The sequence below is a fragment of the Monopterus albus genome, unplaced genomic scaffold (genome assembly GCF_001952655.1).
Source record: "Monopterus albus unplaced genomic scaffold, M_albus_1.0 scaffold421.1, whole genome shotgun sequence".
NCBI classification, from domain to species: domain Eukaryota; kingdom Metazoa; phylum Chordata; class Actinopteri; order Synbranchiformes; family Synbranchidae; genus Monopterus; species Monopterus albus.
The window spans coordinates 91,087-108,875 of record NW_018128301.1 but is presented as its reverse complement, the minus strand read 5'-3'; the positions used below and the strand labels follow the sequence as shown (position 1 = coordinate 108,875).

General features: G+C 39.4%; 2 protein-coding genes across 2 annotated transcripts in view; both read left to right on the top strand.

Annotated features, from left to right (window-relative positions):
• btr12 (bloodthirsty-related gene family, member 12) overlaps positions 1-7,932 on the top strand; it is a 14,580-nt gene extending 6,648 nt beyond the window's left edge. Inside the window, exons 3-8 of the mRNA XM_020586785.1 lie at positions 1,401-1,592; positions 1,802-1,897; positions 3,766-3,999; positions 4,900-5,047; positions 5,924-5,950; positions 6,533-7,932. Coding sequence (XP_020442441.1) covers positions 1,401-1,592; positions 1,802-1,897; positions 3,766-3,999; positions 4,900-5,047; positions 5,924-5,950; positions 6,533-7,071 — 1,236 coding nt within the window. The 3' untranslated portion in view covers positions 7,072-7,932. The remainder of the gene's footprint in view (positions 1-1,400; positions 1,593-1,801; positions 1,898-3,765; positions 4,000-4,899; positions 5,048-5,923; positions 5,951-6,532) is intronic.
• Positions 7,933-9,642: 1,710 nt separating this feature from the next.
• LOC109951974 (E3 ubiquitin-protein ligase TRIM39) lies at positions 9,643-12,364 on the top strand. Its single transcript, XM_020586780.1, has 7 exons — positions 9,643-9,903; positions 10,222-10,515; positions 10,801-10,896; positions 11,004-11,234; positions 11,440-11,587; positions 11,687-11,713; positions 11,811-12,364. Exons 1-7 carry the CDS (start codon positions 9,643-9,645, stop codon positions 12,362-12,364), a joined length of 1,611 nt encoding a protein of 536 aa, XP_020442436.1.
• Positions 12,365-17,789: the final 5,425 nt, after the last annotated feature.

Sequence of the window (17,789 nt, the reverse complement as noted above, 5' to 3'; positions counted from 1 at the left end):
AGTTGCTGTAGGTTTTCACCCGATGCCCATATGGTAGTATCATCAGCAAACAAAACCACTTTCACTAAATCCGAAACCTTGCATATATCGTTAATGTATAATATAAATAATTTAGGTCCCAAAACAGAACCCTGGGGCACTCCACATACAATGTCCAGCAGACTCGATTGATATTCACCCAACTTCACAAATTGACGCCTCTGTGTCAAATAACTTTTAATCCATTTCAGAGCCATTCCTCTGATCCCATATTTTTCTAACTTGTCCATTAATAATTCATGATTGATTGTGTCAAATGCTTTTTTTAGGTCAATAAATATTCCTATCGTGTATTTCTTCTCATCCATAGCACTTGTAATGTCCTCCATCAGGTCAGTAATGGCCAAAGATGATGACTAATTCTGACATAATTCTATGCTTTAACTGCAGCTCCTGATCTTAGACGTGGTAATACTTGATGTTATACTGTAAACATTAAATATATTGCTATGGGCATTTCAGGATTCCTTTGTACTTATCACTTTATAGTATGATTATATCTCATGCATTTTTCATTTATATCTTTGTGTAAGAAATGCGTAGCATGCTTGCCTCAGGGTGTTTTGTCACCGGCTGCCTGTTAAATGGAGAGTAGATTTTAAGGTTTTGCTTTATGTTTTTAAAGCCATGCACGGCCTTGCCCCTCCGTACCTGTCCGACCTCCTGGCTAGATATGTCCCTCGCAGAACCCTGCGATCATTGGGTCACCTTGCTCTTGTTGTTCCCCCTGCGCACTACAAAAAATGGGAAGGTCGCGCCTTTGCCGTGCATGGCCCTAGGCTGTGGAATTCCCTGCCTTTAGATATATGCTCGATAACTGAGCCGGCAGCGTTTAAGTCAGCGTTTCGCATCTTTTCAAACAAGCTTTTAATGTTTAGCCTGTTCACTTATTTTCGCCACCTTTAATAATTTATTTTTTAACTAGTTTTAATATGTCAATGTGTGTATTAGTCCTTGGGCCACCACAGGTAAGCCCCCGGTGGGAAAGCCGGCCGGGTAGGAGTTGGCCTATATCAGTCCTTGGATATCCATTTGGCTTCTGTCTGTTTATGAGTGTTCTTAACTGATATTGTATTCTATGTTTTTATTGTTGTAGCACTTTGTGCTCTCGAGCTGGAAAGTGCGGTTATTATTATTTTGCTTTCTTGAACATATGTGGTGCAAATGGCCACAGTGCTTCCCATGTCAAACAGCCAACTAGTGTACATCACAGGGCAGATTCAATGAATAAACGGTGGGTTAAGAGCTTTGCTCAAAGCCAGAATCACTGGCCCACTACATCTGTGGATCTAAAACACAGTCCCTGGGTTGATATGCTTGCATTTGTCTGTTTAAATTAATGTATTTCTTCCATTATGCAGGTGAAGACCTTGATATCTCATCGTCTGATTGAACCTACTTTCCACCTGGACGAAAAGATCTGTAGGAAACACAAGCGTCTTCTGGAGGTCTACTGCCATACTGACCACATCTGCATCTGCACGGCCTGCGCTGAGGCAACACATAAGTCCCATGACATTGTCTCTATTGACCATGAGTGGAAGAAAAGGATGGTGAGCTGGAGTCAGTGAATATATTGAAATAAAACAATGCGTATCAGTGGAAGAAAACCCTGAGATCATTTAATCCTAATCATAAAACGATACATTTAAAAGAAATTTTTTTTACATATAGCAGGTTTAGATTTTATGTGTTTCCATGTAAAGTGCCTTATAGCTTCATTGACAGTTATAAGAGTAATTATATGATTTTTGTTTTACAGAATAACCTGGGAAAGAAGAGATCGGAGCTGAAACATTTGATCAAGGAGCGAACCAAGAAACTGGAGGAGATCAAACAATCCATAAAGGTCATCAAGGTGAGAGTGCCTAAGGTTTAGCAGTGTGTAGAGGAGGAGAGTAACTAATGTTTTATTGTCATTTTTCTGTTCTTTGAAATATAACAACCAGTGCCACTATTAGCCTTTTTGATGGTACTGCAGCCTCTATTTGATCAAATCAAAATAAATATGTTCAAGGGGAAAAACAAGAGTTTGAATTTAAAATGTATTTTAGTGAAAAATGAAGCCCAAAACCTTCATTCCAATATTTTTGAGTTCAGCTTTCAGTAAGTTTTATGTCATTAGTTTTAGGCTGGCTTCCTTCAGACAACAGTTGGACCAAATTACACGATAAATATATTATCAGAAAACAGTATTTTGTCAGAAGTGGATGACACTTACTGGATACTAGTAGAGTAAATCAGTACTTTGTCCCTAAATCTCCTGTAGTTGACTTTAACTGGACTTGAAACGTGCTTTAAAGTCTGAGTTTTACAAGCAGTTTGTTGCTTCTGTTACTCGTATTACCTGTGTGCACTGAATGTTAAATACTTGCCCAGTCTGCTCTAATACAGTTCTTCTCATACACTGAAGCCCAAAAACTTTATCTCTGATAGAGGCGTGGCTTATAAAACACAAGCAGGCTGTTGCTCAAGAGCACCTTGCCTTTGCTATGACCTCTCAGGTAATCGTGTCTTCTACCAAACTGTAGATTTACTTTGTTAGAGGATCGATTTGGGCAGGACGTTACATCTCTCTCATACCTCTCCTGCTCTGCAGTGGTGGAGAAGTTCCTTTTTCTCCTGTGTACACAGACTCAGGTCCGTGTCAGAGGCTGTCCAACCAGTGTGACCAGTGTTAATATTTACCTTTAGTTTTCCACACCCTGTTTTTACCTACAGCTGCTTTACAATGAGACTTATCTCCAGTGTATGAGATCAAAACACAAAGGATTACTGACTGACCTAAATGCCAGATAAACACCACAGTGTGTTTTTTTTCTTCTTTTTTCCTGAAACATTATAGTTATCTTTTTTCTTTGATTAGCAAAATGCCCCAGGTTCAGTTTTACTGTTTCCTGTTCGGTGACTTAAAAAAAAAACAAAAACAAAAAAAACTCAGCTACTGTTAGAAATACAATGAGGATTACGTTATCACAGGGTTCAGTATCATGATGTGCACACCAGTGTGTGTGTATACTGTAAAAAGTTTCAACTTCACATGTGCCTGGAGATAAAGACACTGATGAATTGATGCACTAGACTTTTTTTATTCTGTTGAGGAATAATACACCAGGATGAGAGAAATAAACTGCATATTATGGAAGTAGTGAAGGACACAAACATCTCTATGTGTAATTATGCACTTTACTTGGGAGTTAAAAACATAACTTGAAATGATGAGTAATGTTGAAACCTATGTGGAGGTACGTTTTTGAGATGAGTGGCTTCTACGCCTGCCTGGAGGAAGGTGTAACCTGTTAGTCCAGTTGTACAAGTAGCAGACAGACACTGTGAGCCACTCAGGACACGCCAGACACTAAATATTAGAGGAACTTCAGCATTTTACAAGTTGGTTTGTTAGTGTCTCATTTGCTTTAAAATTTGTTTGGTGTAAATCTGAAAGTGATAACCCTGATGACATCACCAGGGTTATTTTCTTAGACTTTGAAAAGCTTCTTAAGGCCCCCAGAAGACTATACAACCATTTTTACAGACTTTGCAGCTGGAGGTCTTTAGCTACTAGCCTGCTTTGAACTTAGTCTCAATGAAGATTGGATTTATCTGGACCCCTTTTGACTTGACCTTATATGTGTTTGAACACACATTCAACTAGCAGGGGTTTTGCCAGCCTTATGGTATATATGCATTCACTGTAACCTGGACCCCATGTCCCCTTCTTTGCAGGCCAGTGCTCAGAAGGAGCTAGAGGAGAGCTGGCAGGTGTATGCTGAGCTGCAGCATTTGGTGGAACAAAGCCAGGCGGAGCTGGTGGAGCTGATTGCCATGAGGCAACGTGAGGCAGAGCGTCATGCTCAGGAGTTGGCTCGAGGTTTGGAGAATGAACTCAGTCAGCTGAGGAGGAGGAGCAACGAGCTTGAAGCCTGCGCAGAGACCCAGGACAAAGTGATCTTCCTTCAGGTACTGCAGGCTAAAGTGGTGCAACCACTGGCTGACATATTCATTTAATAATTATTTCATTAGTCATTTTACTCTAGTGTGTAGCAGACATACTCAGATAACAATTGGTATGCATTTGGGGCACAGCAAAGCCCTGAACTTGTTAGGAGGCTAACACAGCACACAACAGTGTAAGTAATGGACATCTACCTTAACAGACTAATTACTTGTATTAAGAAACTTGCTGACCAGGCTGGAGCCAATCCCAGCTAATCACTGTGCCACCATGCTGCCCCAGCTGGAAAAACATACATTTTTATAATCTCTCTCTTAAAACTAAAGACAGTATTTTAGTCATAATTGTGTAGCTTATTTTCTAGTGGACCTCCATGGCTACAGCAGCTGTAGTTGCTGGGAGATTTGTGACACAACATCAAAGTGTCTATGAACAGAGCCAGCTGTTGTGGAAGTTCTTCCTAGTGCATTTATCCAGGACTGTTTATGTAGATGAAATGCTGATTCTGTCTCACATGAAAGATGTCTTTGAAGCTGCTGATTTTAGAATTTTTCTAGCCAGAATGAGGGTAAGCAAATGCATGAAGCCTCAGTGTTTGAAAGAGCATAAACAGTAAATGTGCTCATCTGGACAAAGGCCTGCCCTGACTGTTCTTTGATTTTTATGTCAAAGTGAAAATGTGCAGTTTGATATCTGCATTTCTAGATTTCTCTTTAAATATTGGCACTGTCAGAGCTTTTAGCCCATAAATCTATATGTATATAAATAAAGAAGAAAGCTCTGAACACCATGGGATCTGTTCCACCTTTAGTGTGTTCCTTTCACTGCAAACACTTATTTACCCTGAGGGATAATTATATTTTCATTTCATCATACCTTATGCAACCTTTTTTTTCCATTTGCAGAACATGGCAATGTTGCCACATCCACCCAAGTCCATCGACTGGTCGGCGGTCAGCATCAACACTGACCTGTACCTCGGAACCATCCGATCTTCTGTCACCAGCCTCATGGACAAGTTCCAGGAGGAGCTTAAAAGGCTGTACGGGAAAGGTAAGGGCTGCTGGCCAAAGTACATTTCAAAATCTGTAATCATAAAACAAATTTTTAATTTCTGAACGATTCACTCTGTGCATAAACAGAGTAAATGATTACTGTAAGTCACTACACAAAAATATGTGTGTAGTAACTTAATGACTGTCTGTGGCTTTCCAGTCATAAAGTAAATGTATGACTGATCGACACAGCTGGACAAAATAATAGAAACATCATACAGTAATGTATGATCATTCAACAATACTTAAAACTATGGTCAGTCTCAAGGTCCTGGAAACATTTTGTTTAAAAGATCTACACATCATAAGCGTCACAAAGATAGATTGACAATTTATGGGTTATTTATGCAAAGTTCAAAAATCAACAATGTCTTTTGAAAAAATAAAAAAATCCCAAAATGCTGATACTGATGTACAGTATTTTGTATTGTATATAAACTATACACAAAAGTATGTAACTATGGGAAACTAGACTTTGTCATCAACATTTGGTGATTTTCATTGTCAACATCAACTGAAAATCAAACATTATCTATACAAAGCTCCAGTAAAACCCATCCTCTCTTCTCTGATGCAACCGCACTTCCTGTGCAAAATCCAAATCGGGGACATGTAAGCTCCTGTACAAGCACTTTGAAATAGGAGCAACACAGCACTGCACCACACTCCCACACTCACACATACAAGACGGCTGGACAGATGGAGATAGTGTTGATGCCACAGTTTATCTGGAGGGACAGCAGCAGAGAGCTGACTGACAGCAGCACATGTTTTGTGTCTTTACAGCTCTGGATTAAATGTTCAGCACCCACACATGCTCTCTGCTTTGACTCTGTGTAACCTCTGACTCTGTCTTTTTGTTTCTTTCTCTCAGAGCTCTGGAAGGTGCAGAACTATTCAAGTGAGTAAGATTTTAAACTGTCAACCTGGTGATATCAGTGGTTTGCTTTAGCAGCTACAGCAGGTCAATGGACATGTAGCTAGAATAAGAGTATACATTTCAAAAGGATGTATATAAATGATAGGACATGGATATTGACTTTGAGTTTACATACTACAATATTTATACATTATCTTCATATTATAAACATATGAATTTTTAGAATATGATGAACTTTGACAAACTCCCACAGGTGTTTTGACTTCTTGTGACTTTCAGATTGGAGTGGTGCAAAGCACAAATAAAAAAAGTACAAATAAAAATTTAGTTTTAACTTGTCCTGCAAAATGCATGGGAGTGAAAGAGATGTCACTTAAGCTCAGTCCTGTGCTCCCACACAGTCCTGGGAAAACGTGTAATTGAGCACGTTGAGTTTATAAGATTAAAAGTAGCTCCACCTCAACCAGCCACAGTAAAATTAATGCTGCATAAATTTTATCATATCAGTAAAAATGAAACCTCCTAATGTGCAATATTTTGTAAACAGCTAGTGAAAACAAAGCCCGTAAAATGTCATAAAACAGTGATTGAACCTCTGTCCAGGTGAGGTGATATTGGACCCTGCCACAGCCCAGAAGAACTTAGTCGTTTCCGATGATGGTCGCCAGGTGAGGTATGAAGAGCGCAAGATCTCCCACTCTGAAGGCCCGAAACGCTTTAGCCCTGCACTCTTCGTCCTGGGCCGAGAGGGTCTGAGCTCCGGGCGCCACTACTGGGAGGTGGATGTGGGCCGTAAGTCAGCCTGGACGATTGGCGTTGCCCGTTCCTTAGCACGCCGCAAGGGTGAAATCAAGCTGAGTCCCGAGGGAGGATTCTGGTGCCTGTGGCTGAAGAACGGGGAAGTCAAGGCTCTGGCATCATCCCGTCTGCCTCTAATGCTGCCATCCCCACCCAGTAAAGTGGGAATCTTCCTAGATTATGAAGGAGGCCAGATTTCTTTCTATGATGTGAAAGCACGGTTGCATCTCTACACCTTCATGGATACCTTTAATGAGAGCCTGCACCCAATCTTCAGTCCCTGCCTTACCGAGGATGGGAAGAACTGCTCTCCTCTCATCATAACCCCTGTTAAACACACCTGAGCCAGTCAGTCAGCATTAGGTTAAACTTCTCCAACATCTTTAGGACAAAAAGGTTTGGTGCAAGGTATCGATATTTTTGCATGTTGAAAAGGTGATTTTGTCCTGTGTTTGGTCTTAAAATATGGTTTTTAATCCAACTTTGACAGTTTTACTTGTTTGCAAAGCACAACCTCACACATATCCAATCATATCAGCAGGTTACTGCATTTGCTCAAGTAAAATTTAGAACCTAAAAGACGTTTTCAGAGCAATAAAATGATAGCAATCATTGTGTTACCAGTGTTTCACTGAGTCAAGGGAAATCAAAATGTAGCATATACTGTACTTTTGCCGACTGACTATATATTAGAGAAAAATATTTACAAACTTGTTACTCAGAAGTAATAGTACCTTCATAATAACTCTCTTATCAAATTGAATATAAAATAATGAAGAATATCTTGGTGTGAAAACATCTGAAGGTCTGAAGTCAGTCACTGTAAAGACCAAATGTGACCTGTGGTTTGTGCAGCCAGGATGTGTTAAGTTCAGGTCAAGTGATGCTGTACTTCTGGCACTTTCCTAAGTGTGTAAGTCTCTGTGTAACCTTTAACTACAAGGCTTTGGAGGTTTTACAGATTACTAAAATGAACTTAGTGGATTTAAATGTAATGTCTAGAAGCTTAGGTTTGCCTGGGGAACCAAAGGAGACATATTGTATGTACATATGGAAGGGCTTTGACATAGTTTGCCAAGAATATTCTTTTGTGTTTTTGGATATTTTTCAAGAACCATCAACCTACAGTACAGTATATAAGGCTTTATTTTTGTATTAAATGTTTGGTTTTGTACTTTCAGCATGAGCATGTTCAATAAAGATGATCAGTGACAAATACTTAATTTAAAGTACTTGTTTTTCAAAAAGTGAGGGAGGGATTTGTCTCGTTAGTTCTCATCCAAAGCATCTAGCGCTGAAGGGCTCAGTGGAGCTAGAAAGGCCTGTAGTTGTTATCTTTAAAGTTGCGCTAATCAATAGTTATATAGTTATAAATATAGTTATAAAGTATAGGTACAAAGTCCAAAAAGACCTGCAGCTAGCCTGGCTAGATAGTTTTTAAGACTTTAGGAGTGCTAGTAGGCATAGTTTGTGATCTTTTTTCTTTTTAGCTCTGGACCGATCCAGGCTGGTTGTTTCCAGTTTTGATTCTAAGCTAAGCTATCTGGTGGTGGCTAAAGTATTTTTAGTTACTTATCTAATGAACAAGACAGACTATATAAATAGAGTCCTCGAAATTTTGACAAAAACAAGCAAGATATTATGAATCTCCTGTAAAATAAAATACAGTAGCAAAAAAACCTTACAATACATTAAAGAAGCCCTGCAATACTAAATTATTGAAGTACACTGTGCTGTTTGTGTTTTGTTGTTCCTGTCCTGTGCCTGACCCAAACTCTCTGAAGGGTTAAAGTCCTTCCTCCTGGAGCTCTGAGGGAGCAGGGAGTATAAATTTGTATCTGGGGTAAAAGGAGAGTCAGGGAGGGGGGTATATTTTGGGTCTGAGGTGTGTGTTACTGTGGGGGAGTTGAAGGTGGCAGTGGTTCCAGCCTGTCTCATGTGTCATTGTGCTGAGTCTTGAGGCAGCTGCTCTCTGGTGAGTCCCTAGATCTCTGCTTTTTCTGTCTCTCCTCACCCTCTCCTGTGCATTAATTCCTATAGTGTCACCACTGCTTTTCTATGTAGCTGTATAGGTCTCTTAGGGAAGTGGTGCTGTGACCTTTAAAAAAATTCTATTTGACTGCTGTGACATGAGCTAAGGACTATTTTCTGTTGCAGTCAGTTTAGTACAGATTGTCATGAAAAGAGAGATAAAATAACCCTTGTTAAACAATATTATAGCACTGCAGGACAGGTCATGAGTGAGAAAGATATTAATCTGGTCTGCAATGAATAGGCTACCTAAGTCTCAAGCACTTATTGTTTGTAGGTCAAGTAAGGACAAAAATGCCTTGTTAAAAAGCAATAGGTTTTTTTTAAGGCAAGTTAATAAAAAGATGGAACACAAGATATTTTTAGTATAGCTAATATCTTATTAGAAATACACAAGTATTGCTGATTGATAAGAATGAAGACTGTAGTGAATGCCAGAGGTGTTTGAAGTAATTTAAAAACAATGTTGCTGTTACATAAATTGTCCATCAGAGGGCACTCAAACGTTTATTTTCAACTGGAAACGGTCCCAACACAATATTTTGGTTTACATTTACTGATATGTACTGGCCTCTTAAATATAATATTGACTATACTGTAGAAAGGTTTTTTTTTAATGAAAATAAATAAATGAATTAAGTATATCTGCTCTTTTTGTTTTTTACAAAAATATTGTATAAAACCTATAATTTGACAATCTTGAATTTGTAACAATAAATGATTCCCCTCATTCTTACAGTAGTTTAGTAGATTTACACACAAATCACCCCAAATAACATCATGCCATCTAACCCTAGCAACCTCAATATCACAGCAGGTTTGAAGTCCCATTCAAAAGCTGGTAGCTCATGCTGAAAATGACCCTGCCTCTCCGCCGTGTAGGAATGGCCAGCACTGGGAACCTTTCTGAAGAGCAGGTGCACTGCTCCATCTGTCTTGACGTCTTCACCAACCCTGTATCCATCCCCTGCGGACACAACTTCTGCCAGAGTTGCATCGTGGGATACTGGAAAACCAGCTCTTTGTATCAGTGTCCCATGTGTAAGAAGACCTTTCACAAAAGGCCTGATATTAGTGTTAACACTGTGTTGAGAGAAATTGCAGAGCAGTTCAAAGAGATTAGGATTAGAGGTGTGGAAGGGAAGGTGAGTAAAGAGGAGGAAAAAGGGAAAGAAACGAAAAGGACAATGGAAAGAAAGAAACAAGAGGATGAGGAGAGGCTTTTGGAGAAAGATCTGAAGCGGCTGCTTCTGGAGCAGGTAAAGCAGAAGCAAGAGGAGGACAGGAGAAAGAAAGAAGCATTAAGGGTAGGAGACAGGATGCAACTGAAAGAGGATCTACCGCCATTAATCCCTCCAGTGTCAAGCCCCCAAACCTCTTCTTCGCCATCAGCTCAGGGTCCATCACCCTCACGCTCCCTTCAAACACCCTCTCAATCCTTACCCTCACCTCCTTCCTGGGAGGAGGTCCTGTGCGACGCTTGCCTTGGGGAAGGCAGGCCTAAAGCAATCAAATCCTGCGTTGTGTGCTTGACTTCTTACTGCGAGGAGCATTTGAAATCTCATGCTGCCCGGTTCACCAAGCACAAGCTAATGGAACCTGTAGCTAACATGGAAGACAGGATGTGTCCAAAGCATGAAAGACTCCTGGAGCTGTTTTGTAAGAAGGATCAAACCTGTGTGTGTGTCCTGTGCACTGAGACGGAGCACAGGATGCACTACACCGTCCCCGTGGAGAGAGAGTGGACAGAGAAAAAGGTGAGACAAACTTGCCACCATCTAAAGGTCAGTTTAAAGGTCGGACAAATGTTTCTCAGGGCTAGAACCACTTTTATTGTAGAGATCTCGCTGCTTGAGGTCATTTGGAAGGATATTTTAAAAAGCACTCTTTGGAGTTGCTCCACACGCCACATTACACTGCAACACAAACATCGTAATAATTCTTCTAAAAACATAAGGCCTACCTGTTCCTACAAGTAAAATAGCTGAAACTAAAAGTGTAAACCTGTCATCAGTCATGTTAAGTGAAATCGTGTTGTGCAGGCGCAGCTGAAGAGGACAGAAATAGACATCCAGCAGATGATCCAGGACAGAATGAAAAAGGTGGAGGAGATCAAGCACTCTGTGGAGCTCAACAAAGTGAGACCTCCTGAACTCTAATGTGGACTGTTATCACACAAAATGATATTTTCTGTCTCCACATGACTGTTCAATGTAAATTTATGTATTTTTCCCTGTATTTTCAGGCCAGTGCTCAAAGAGAGATCGAGGAGAGCATGCAGGTCTTCTCAGAGCTGGTGCGCTCCATCCAGAGGACTCAGGCCGAGCTGGTTTTGGACATAGAGGAGAAGCAGAGGCAGACGGAGAGGCGGGCTGGAGGCCTCATCACTGAACTGGAGCAGGAAATCGCTGAGCTGAGGAGGAGGAACACAGGCTTGGAAAACGTGGCTCAGACAGACCACATTCACTTCTTAAAGGTAAGGGCATTTTGTTTTAATGAGCAAAGATGGAGGTCCTTTAAAGTTAAATATGACCTGTGCAGTTTTGCAATATGTAGGTCTTGATTTCAAATTTATAAAGTAGGGATTTTTCTTCGCTTTAAATGTATGATGTTATATACACAGGACTGCTTTGTTAACTAACTTGTTCCTAAGTTGCTTCATGTGCTGTATCTCTCTGTAGAAGTTCCCAGCCCTTAGCACTCCTCCTTCTGTTAAGGACTGGTCTAACACCAGTGTTCCCACTGACATGTGTGTAGGCATGATCAGGAGATCCGTGTCTAAACTGGAGGCAACGTTTAATGAGATGACTGACAAACTGACTGAAAGCGGTAAGATATTTTAGGCTATTCTTCATTTGATTTTAAGATGAGAACATCACTAGTTGAAGCAGGACACAATAAGTATCTAATTATTATTAATATTTGCAGAGATGAAAAAGATCCAGAAATACACAGGTAAACATTTTTCCTATTTTGCACCCAGTTTCATTCAACCATGACCTAAAATTACTCCAGCAAAATAAATCCTTTGCTGTGTTTGTTATTTATGCAGTGGATGTAACTCTAGACCCTGATACAGCCAACCCATGGTTGCAGCTTTCTCAGGACAGACGTCAGGTGAGACACCTGGGAGCATGGCAGGACCTCCCAGACCACCCTGACCGCTTCGACACAGTGGTCATTGTCCTGGGCCGTGAGGGCTTCACTTCAGGGAGGCATTACTGGGAGGTCCAGGTGGGAGAAAAGGATGACTGGTACCTGGGCGTAGCCAAGTCTTCTGTCAACAGAAAGGGTAGGATCTCTGTTAGCACCACTCAAGGATACTGGGCTCTGGCCAGGAAGAAAGGGCAGGGGTACCGGGTGTCAACATCTCCACCGTTACTGCTCCCCCTCGACCCCAAGCTCAAGCAAATAGGGGTGTATGTGGACTACGACGAGGGGCAAGTGTCGTTTTATGACATAAGGGCTCAGACTCATATTTACACACTCAAAGATACATTCACGGAGAAGATTCTTCCTTTCTTCTACCTCTACTGCTGTGACAAATCCTCCGATACCATCATGATCTGTCCTGTAAATGGGAAAAGTCTGACTAAGCAAAGCTAAACACATTAAAAATGACAATAAGAAAATACATGAAAACATACTGTGAAACCCTACTGCTGTAGCAGTAAATGCTTGTATGAAAGGTTTTATGTACATTTATTAAATGTAAAACATAGCTCAACAAATATTTATTTACAAAAATTAATATTGGATTATTTAATATTAATTACCATTCATTTGTATCAGCTGATGGAAGTTTCACAGAGCCTTAAAGGGATAGATTGCTTTCTTGTAGAGAGCACAATCTCATGTCTGTTGAATATGAAGCTACAGGCAGCAGCTGGTTAGCTTAGCTTAGCATAAAGACTTGAAGTGGGGGAAAGCAGGTAGCCTGACACTGTACGAAAGCAACCTACTAGCACCTTTAAAGATGATTAAAGGCAGCAGCTCACCTTTTTCTTTTTCTATACTGTTAATCACATTTTTTCCTCTTCCATGTGTGAACTTTTCAAGGGCTGGAGGGCAGTTGCACCAGCCATGTAATGGCAAAAGAGTTTGGTGGAAAAAAGATATAAAAGGAAAAACAGGAGGTTAGGCTGACCCACTAAGAAAACCCCCCTGACATTTCCAAAATCTCTAAATCTCACATTTGTTTAAAAAAACTTTTTTTTTTTTTTAAATTGTACTGCCACACAATAGTAAATACAGATTTTAGATAAAAACCTTTGCATTTAAAGGTACTGTATAATCGACAATCTTTATTGACAACCGGTATTTTCTAAGCTAGCGTATTATTTTTTTAAAGCAACCTTTGGCACAAAATGTCTATACGGATGTTTTCAGTTGAAGTGTTTCAATGCCAGTATTTCTGTTTTCAACGCCAAAATCTGAAGTTGCTGTCCTGGCTCGATATTCTGAGAAATGTACTGCATATAAATATGAGTAAAAACAAAAGCAGAACTTCCATTACAGCAACATACAGTGCCTTGCGAAAGTATTCGGCCCCCTTGAACTTTGCGACCTTTTGCCACATTTCAGGCTTCAAACATAAAGATATAAAACTGTAATTTTTTGTGAAGAATCAACAACAAGTGGGACACAATCATGAAGTGGAACGACCTGGCCGTCCCTCTAAACTTTCAGCTCATACAAGGAGAAGACTGATCAGAGATGCAGCCAAGAGGCCCATGATCACTCTGGATGAACTGCAGAGATCTACAGCTGAGGTGGGAGACTCTGTCCATAGGACAACAATCAGTCGTATACTGCACAAATCTGGCCTTTATGGAAGAGTGGCAAGAAGAAAGCCATTTCTTAAAGATATCCATAAAAAGTGTCGTTTAAAGTTTGCCACAAGCCACCTGGGAGACACACCAAACATGTGGAAGAAGGTGCTCTGGTCAGATGAAACCAAAATCGAACTTTTTGGCAACAATGCAAAATGTTATGTTTGGCGTAAAAGCAACACAGCTCATCACCCTGAACACTCCATCCCCACTGTCAAACATGGTGGTGGCAGCATCATGGTTTGGGCCTGCTTTTCTTTAGCAGGGACAGGGAAGATGGTTAAACTTGATGGGAAGATGGATGGAGCCAAATACAGGACCATTCTGGAAGGCAACCTGATGGAGTCTGCAAAAGACCTGAGACTGGGACGGAGATTTGTCTTCCAACAAGACACTGATCCAAAACATAAAGCAAAATCTACATTGGAATGGTTCACAAATAAACATATCCAGGTGTTAGAATGGCCAAGTCAAAGTCCAGACCTGAATCCAATCGAGAATCTGTGGACAGAACTGAAAACTGCTGTTCACAAACGCTCTCTATCCAACCTCACTGAGCTCGAGCTGTTTTGCAAGGAGGAATGGGCAAAATTTAAGTCTCTTGATGTGCAAAACTGATAGAGACATACCCCAAGCGACTTACAGCTGTAATCGCAGCAAAAGGTGGTGCTACAAAGTATTAACTTAAGGGGGCTGAATAATTTTGCATGGCCCAATTTTTCAGTTTTTTATTTGTTAAAAAAGTTTGAAATATCCAATAAATTTCGTTCCACTTCATGATTGTGTCCCACTTGTTGTTGATTCTTCACAAAAAATTACAGTTTTATATCTTTATGTTTGAAACCTGAAATGTGGCAAAAGGTCGCAAAGTTCAAGGGGGCCGAATACTTTCGCAAGGCACTGTAAATCACTTTACTGTAACTTAAATTTCTATATGCTACACATTTCAGTTATAGTAACAGTGTATCCATGTTTATCTGTAATGTTTTTTCTTACCTTTCTCAGTATAATGCAGAGATGTCTGCAGACCTGGCATGTTATCTATTCTCTGTTTGTGACTGTCTGCAGGACTGGAAGGTGGTTTGAGTTAAAGTCACAGGTGTAATTACAGCACCACCCACAAGTGGTGGGTGTAATTACAGACAAATATTTCAAGTCGCTGCCAAAGAAATGATAAGATCAAACTATTTGTACGTCATTTAAATATTTGCTTCCTTCTCATTTTAACTGTCAACAAACAAACCACTGTTTATTGGTTTAAACCTGTTTGCAGAGTTGAATTAAATCTCTGCACGGCTTTGCATAGCTACAACACAAGTGAGGAGTGAACGATGAGATACGATGACAACAAATGTACTGGACTTTAACACTTTATGTAGCCGTCAGTCACTGCCGAGGGAAATATTGTTTCCATTTTCTTAAATAAAGTACTACAGTACATTACATAAAGTATGAGAAGTAAAAGTACTCAATGCAGAAATTGGTCCCTGTGATTGCACTATTACCATGTATTATTGGAGAGTCCAACAAGGCACCTTCACAGCGCTTGCTTTGTCCTACCAAGACATTTTAATTATTATAAACAATTACAACGAACAAGCAGTTCTGGCCTAAATTCACAAGTTGCTATACATTTGAGAAGCTAGAATTATGAAATGTTTGGCAATAATTACCAAAATAGTTATTCCAAGTAGTTATGGACAAAAGCATGTAATAAAAATGATGGTAGTGGAATTAAAAGTGCAATATTTTCCTCTGAAACATAGTTACTCTCTCAAATTTGTAGTAGACTTCATTAAATGAGATTCCCACAATATCCTATCTTTGGAGTTTGTAATCTTTATCTGAAAAAAAAAGAAATTTCAGGCAACACATTTTAGGTTAGCAAATATATTTTAATATATAATATTTATATTTTAGCACAATGATAAAATGGCATAATTTCAGTTCAGTCTCATTTAAATCATGACAAAAAGCCACATCTTTGTTTGAATAATACCTCACATCATATTTTGTTGCAGTCATTGCGAAATAAATCCTGAAGTACTTCTTGTCCCCTAAGAGGAAAACCTAAGTAAAAGTTTCTAACAGCATTGAGCCCATGGCATTCAACAGGGTTATTCTGTGAGCTGTATGTGAAAATGCAACAGATACAGTGACGCTCCTCATTACACTGTTAAGCACAGTGCCACACCCTCCAAAACCAAGTCGGTTTCCTGGTCACTGGGACAGAACTGGAACATTTCTCAGATCAAATTCAGTTGTGTCCACATTTATCCAACAGGTGAAAATAGAAATCACACTTGTTTAAGATCAGCAAGTCATGAATAACATAATGGGCTGCACTGACTGTGTGAAACAACCACAGCTGTCACTTGCAACAAAATTTTGAAAACTATGCACATAAACATGAACAACAAAACATCCCGCTGACAGGGCAACTCTCAGTACCCAAGAATTAAACTCAGCAACATTACTTATTCCAAAGATTAAATGTTAAAATATCCTTACAGTTTACTGTGAATACTGTCAAACTCCACTAATGGGAAAAAGGCAAGTTAGCAGCTGATAATGAAGGATTTAATTTTAAAACCACACAAAATGCATTTTGGGAAGGTCCATGCTACCTGGAGGTTAGCATTTCAAAATCATAGATGAGTCTATCCTTGATGGTATTGATGTCATCTGTACACTACCAAGACATAACTAAACTAAGTTCCATCTGCAAAAATCTCCTCTAGCCTACAGCTCCTCTCATGGCAAGTCAAACTGTTGGTGCCCATCAAACCCAAGCCACATCACAGGAATGTTTTTCTGCCTTACATTAATCCTCCAGCCATAAAACCTGATCACAGTACTGCAGTTATAAAACTAAAATTAGCGTTGAAATCACGTCACATAAAAATATTGTGCGCTATACTGCAAAATGCACACAATTCAGAAAATCCAAGGTTTAGCCACAAACGTGAATGTGTGTCTGAAACACTGAAAGACTGCTCACTACTAACGTCATGAAAACTTTATTAAAGTCAAGCATTGCATGATTTCATGATGAGATCCATATATCAGACTAATTTGCAGCTGAATGAAACTGGCACTTTTACACATGTAATCTGTGCATGAAATGTAAACTTCATTTGCTAAAATGAAAACTTCTTTTACAATGAAGCTCCACGAAGAGGTGTTAAAGCTTGTGCACGCACAATACAGGAGTGCCAATAACGCACTCTTCCTGTGATGTTAAAAAGTGCACAGGAAAAAACAAACAAACAAAAAAAAAAACTTTGCTGCATAACTTCTGATGTGACTGACCAGAATTCAACATTACTAACGTTAACATACCTTATTACCGTTAACTACATTGCACCATTGTACAGCATTCTTGTGCAAGACCTGCCACGTTCAGAATGATGCTTCTGCTTGCACCTATACCCATTATCAGCAGCTACAACCTCCAACGTATTCTTCACTACTTGCACTACTTTATCCAGCACTCATATTTACTTCTTCACTCAAACACTTGATCCATGTGGCCTTTAAGTTCAACTTGTTTTAAAAATAAAAATATCAGAAACTATGAAACCTCAAGGGTTCAATACTGAACAGAAACAGCACATTATAAAATAAAATACATTGTGTAAAATATCTAAAATGGACCAGTCATTTAAAAAATTACAAGCCCAAACTTACTATGAATGTATCACTTATTAACCAAGTTGGATTCGATTAATTATAGAACACTTTTAGCTCAACAACTGCTACTAAGTTTAGCCAATTAGCTCATGTTAGCTAGAGCGAAAACAATGCTGCCATGATTTCAATTCATCTAACTAAAAGCTACTGGTATATAAATGAAAAAAGCAAATAGTACACAGTCACAGTAATTAACATATCCTTTTGTTTAGCTTTACATGGCTGTACGTGCTGACTGGCTGTTGCTGGTTGGAACATTGCAGAGTCTTTTTGCTTTCGAAGCTAGTTAGCTGGCTAGGTTTGTAGCCCTAGATTCCTAAATAAAAGGTTGTGTCTTTGGCTGTGTACTACCACACAATATTAAGACCACATTAAGGAAAACAAAAATGTTTGCATGTGTAAAATAAATTCAAACTTATATTTCTGGAAATGATTTTAACTTAATTCTCGACATGCAAAAAAAAAAAAAAAAAAAAAAAACAAAACTTCTCAATTCTTCTTAATGA

Coding starts and splice junctions, on each gene's coding strand:
- LOC109951974 (XM_020586780.1), top strand. CDS start 9,643: ATGGCCAGCACTGGGAACCTTTCTGAAGAGCAGGTGCACTGCTCCATC. Junction 9,904..10,221: donor TTAGAGGTGTGGAAGGGAAG/GTGAGTAAAGAG, acceptor CCTTCCTGGGAG/GAGGTCCTGTGCGACGCTTG. Junction 10,516..10,800: donor GAGAGTGGACAGAGAAAAAG/GTGAGACAAACT, acceptor CGTGTTGTGCAG/GCGCAGCTGAAGAGGACAGA.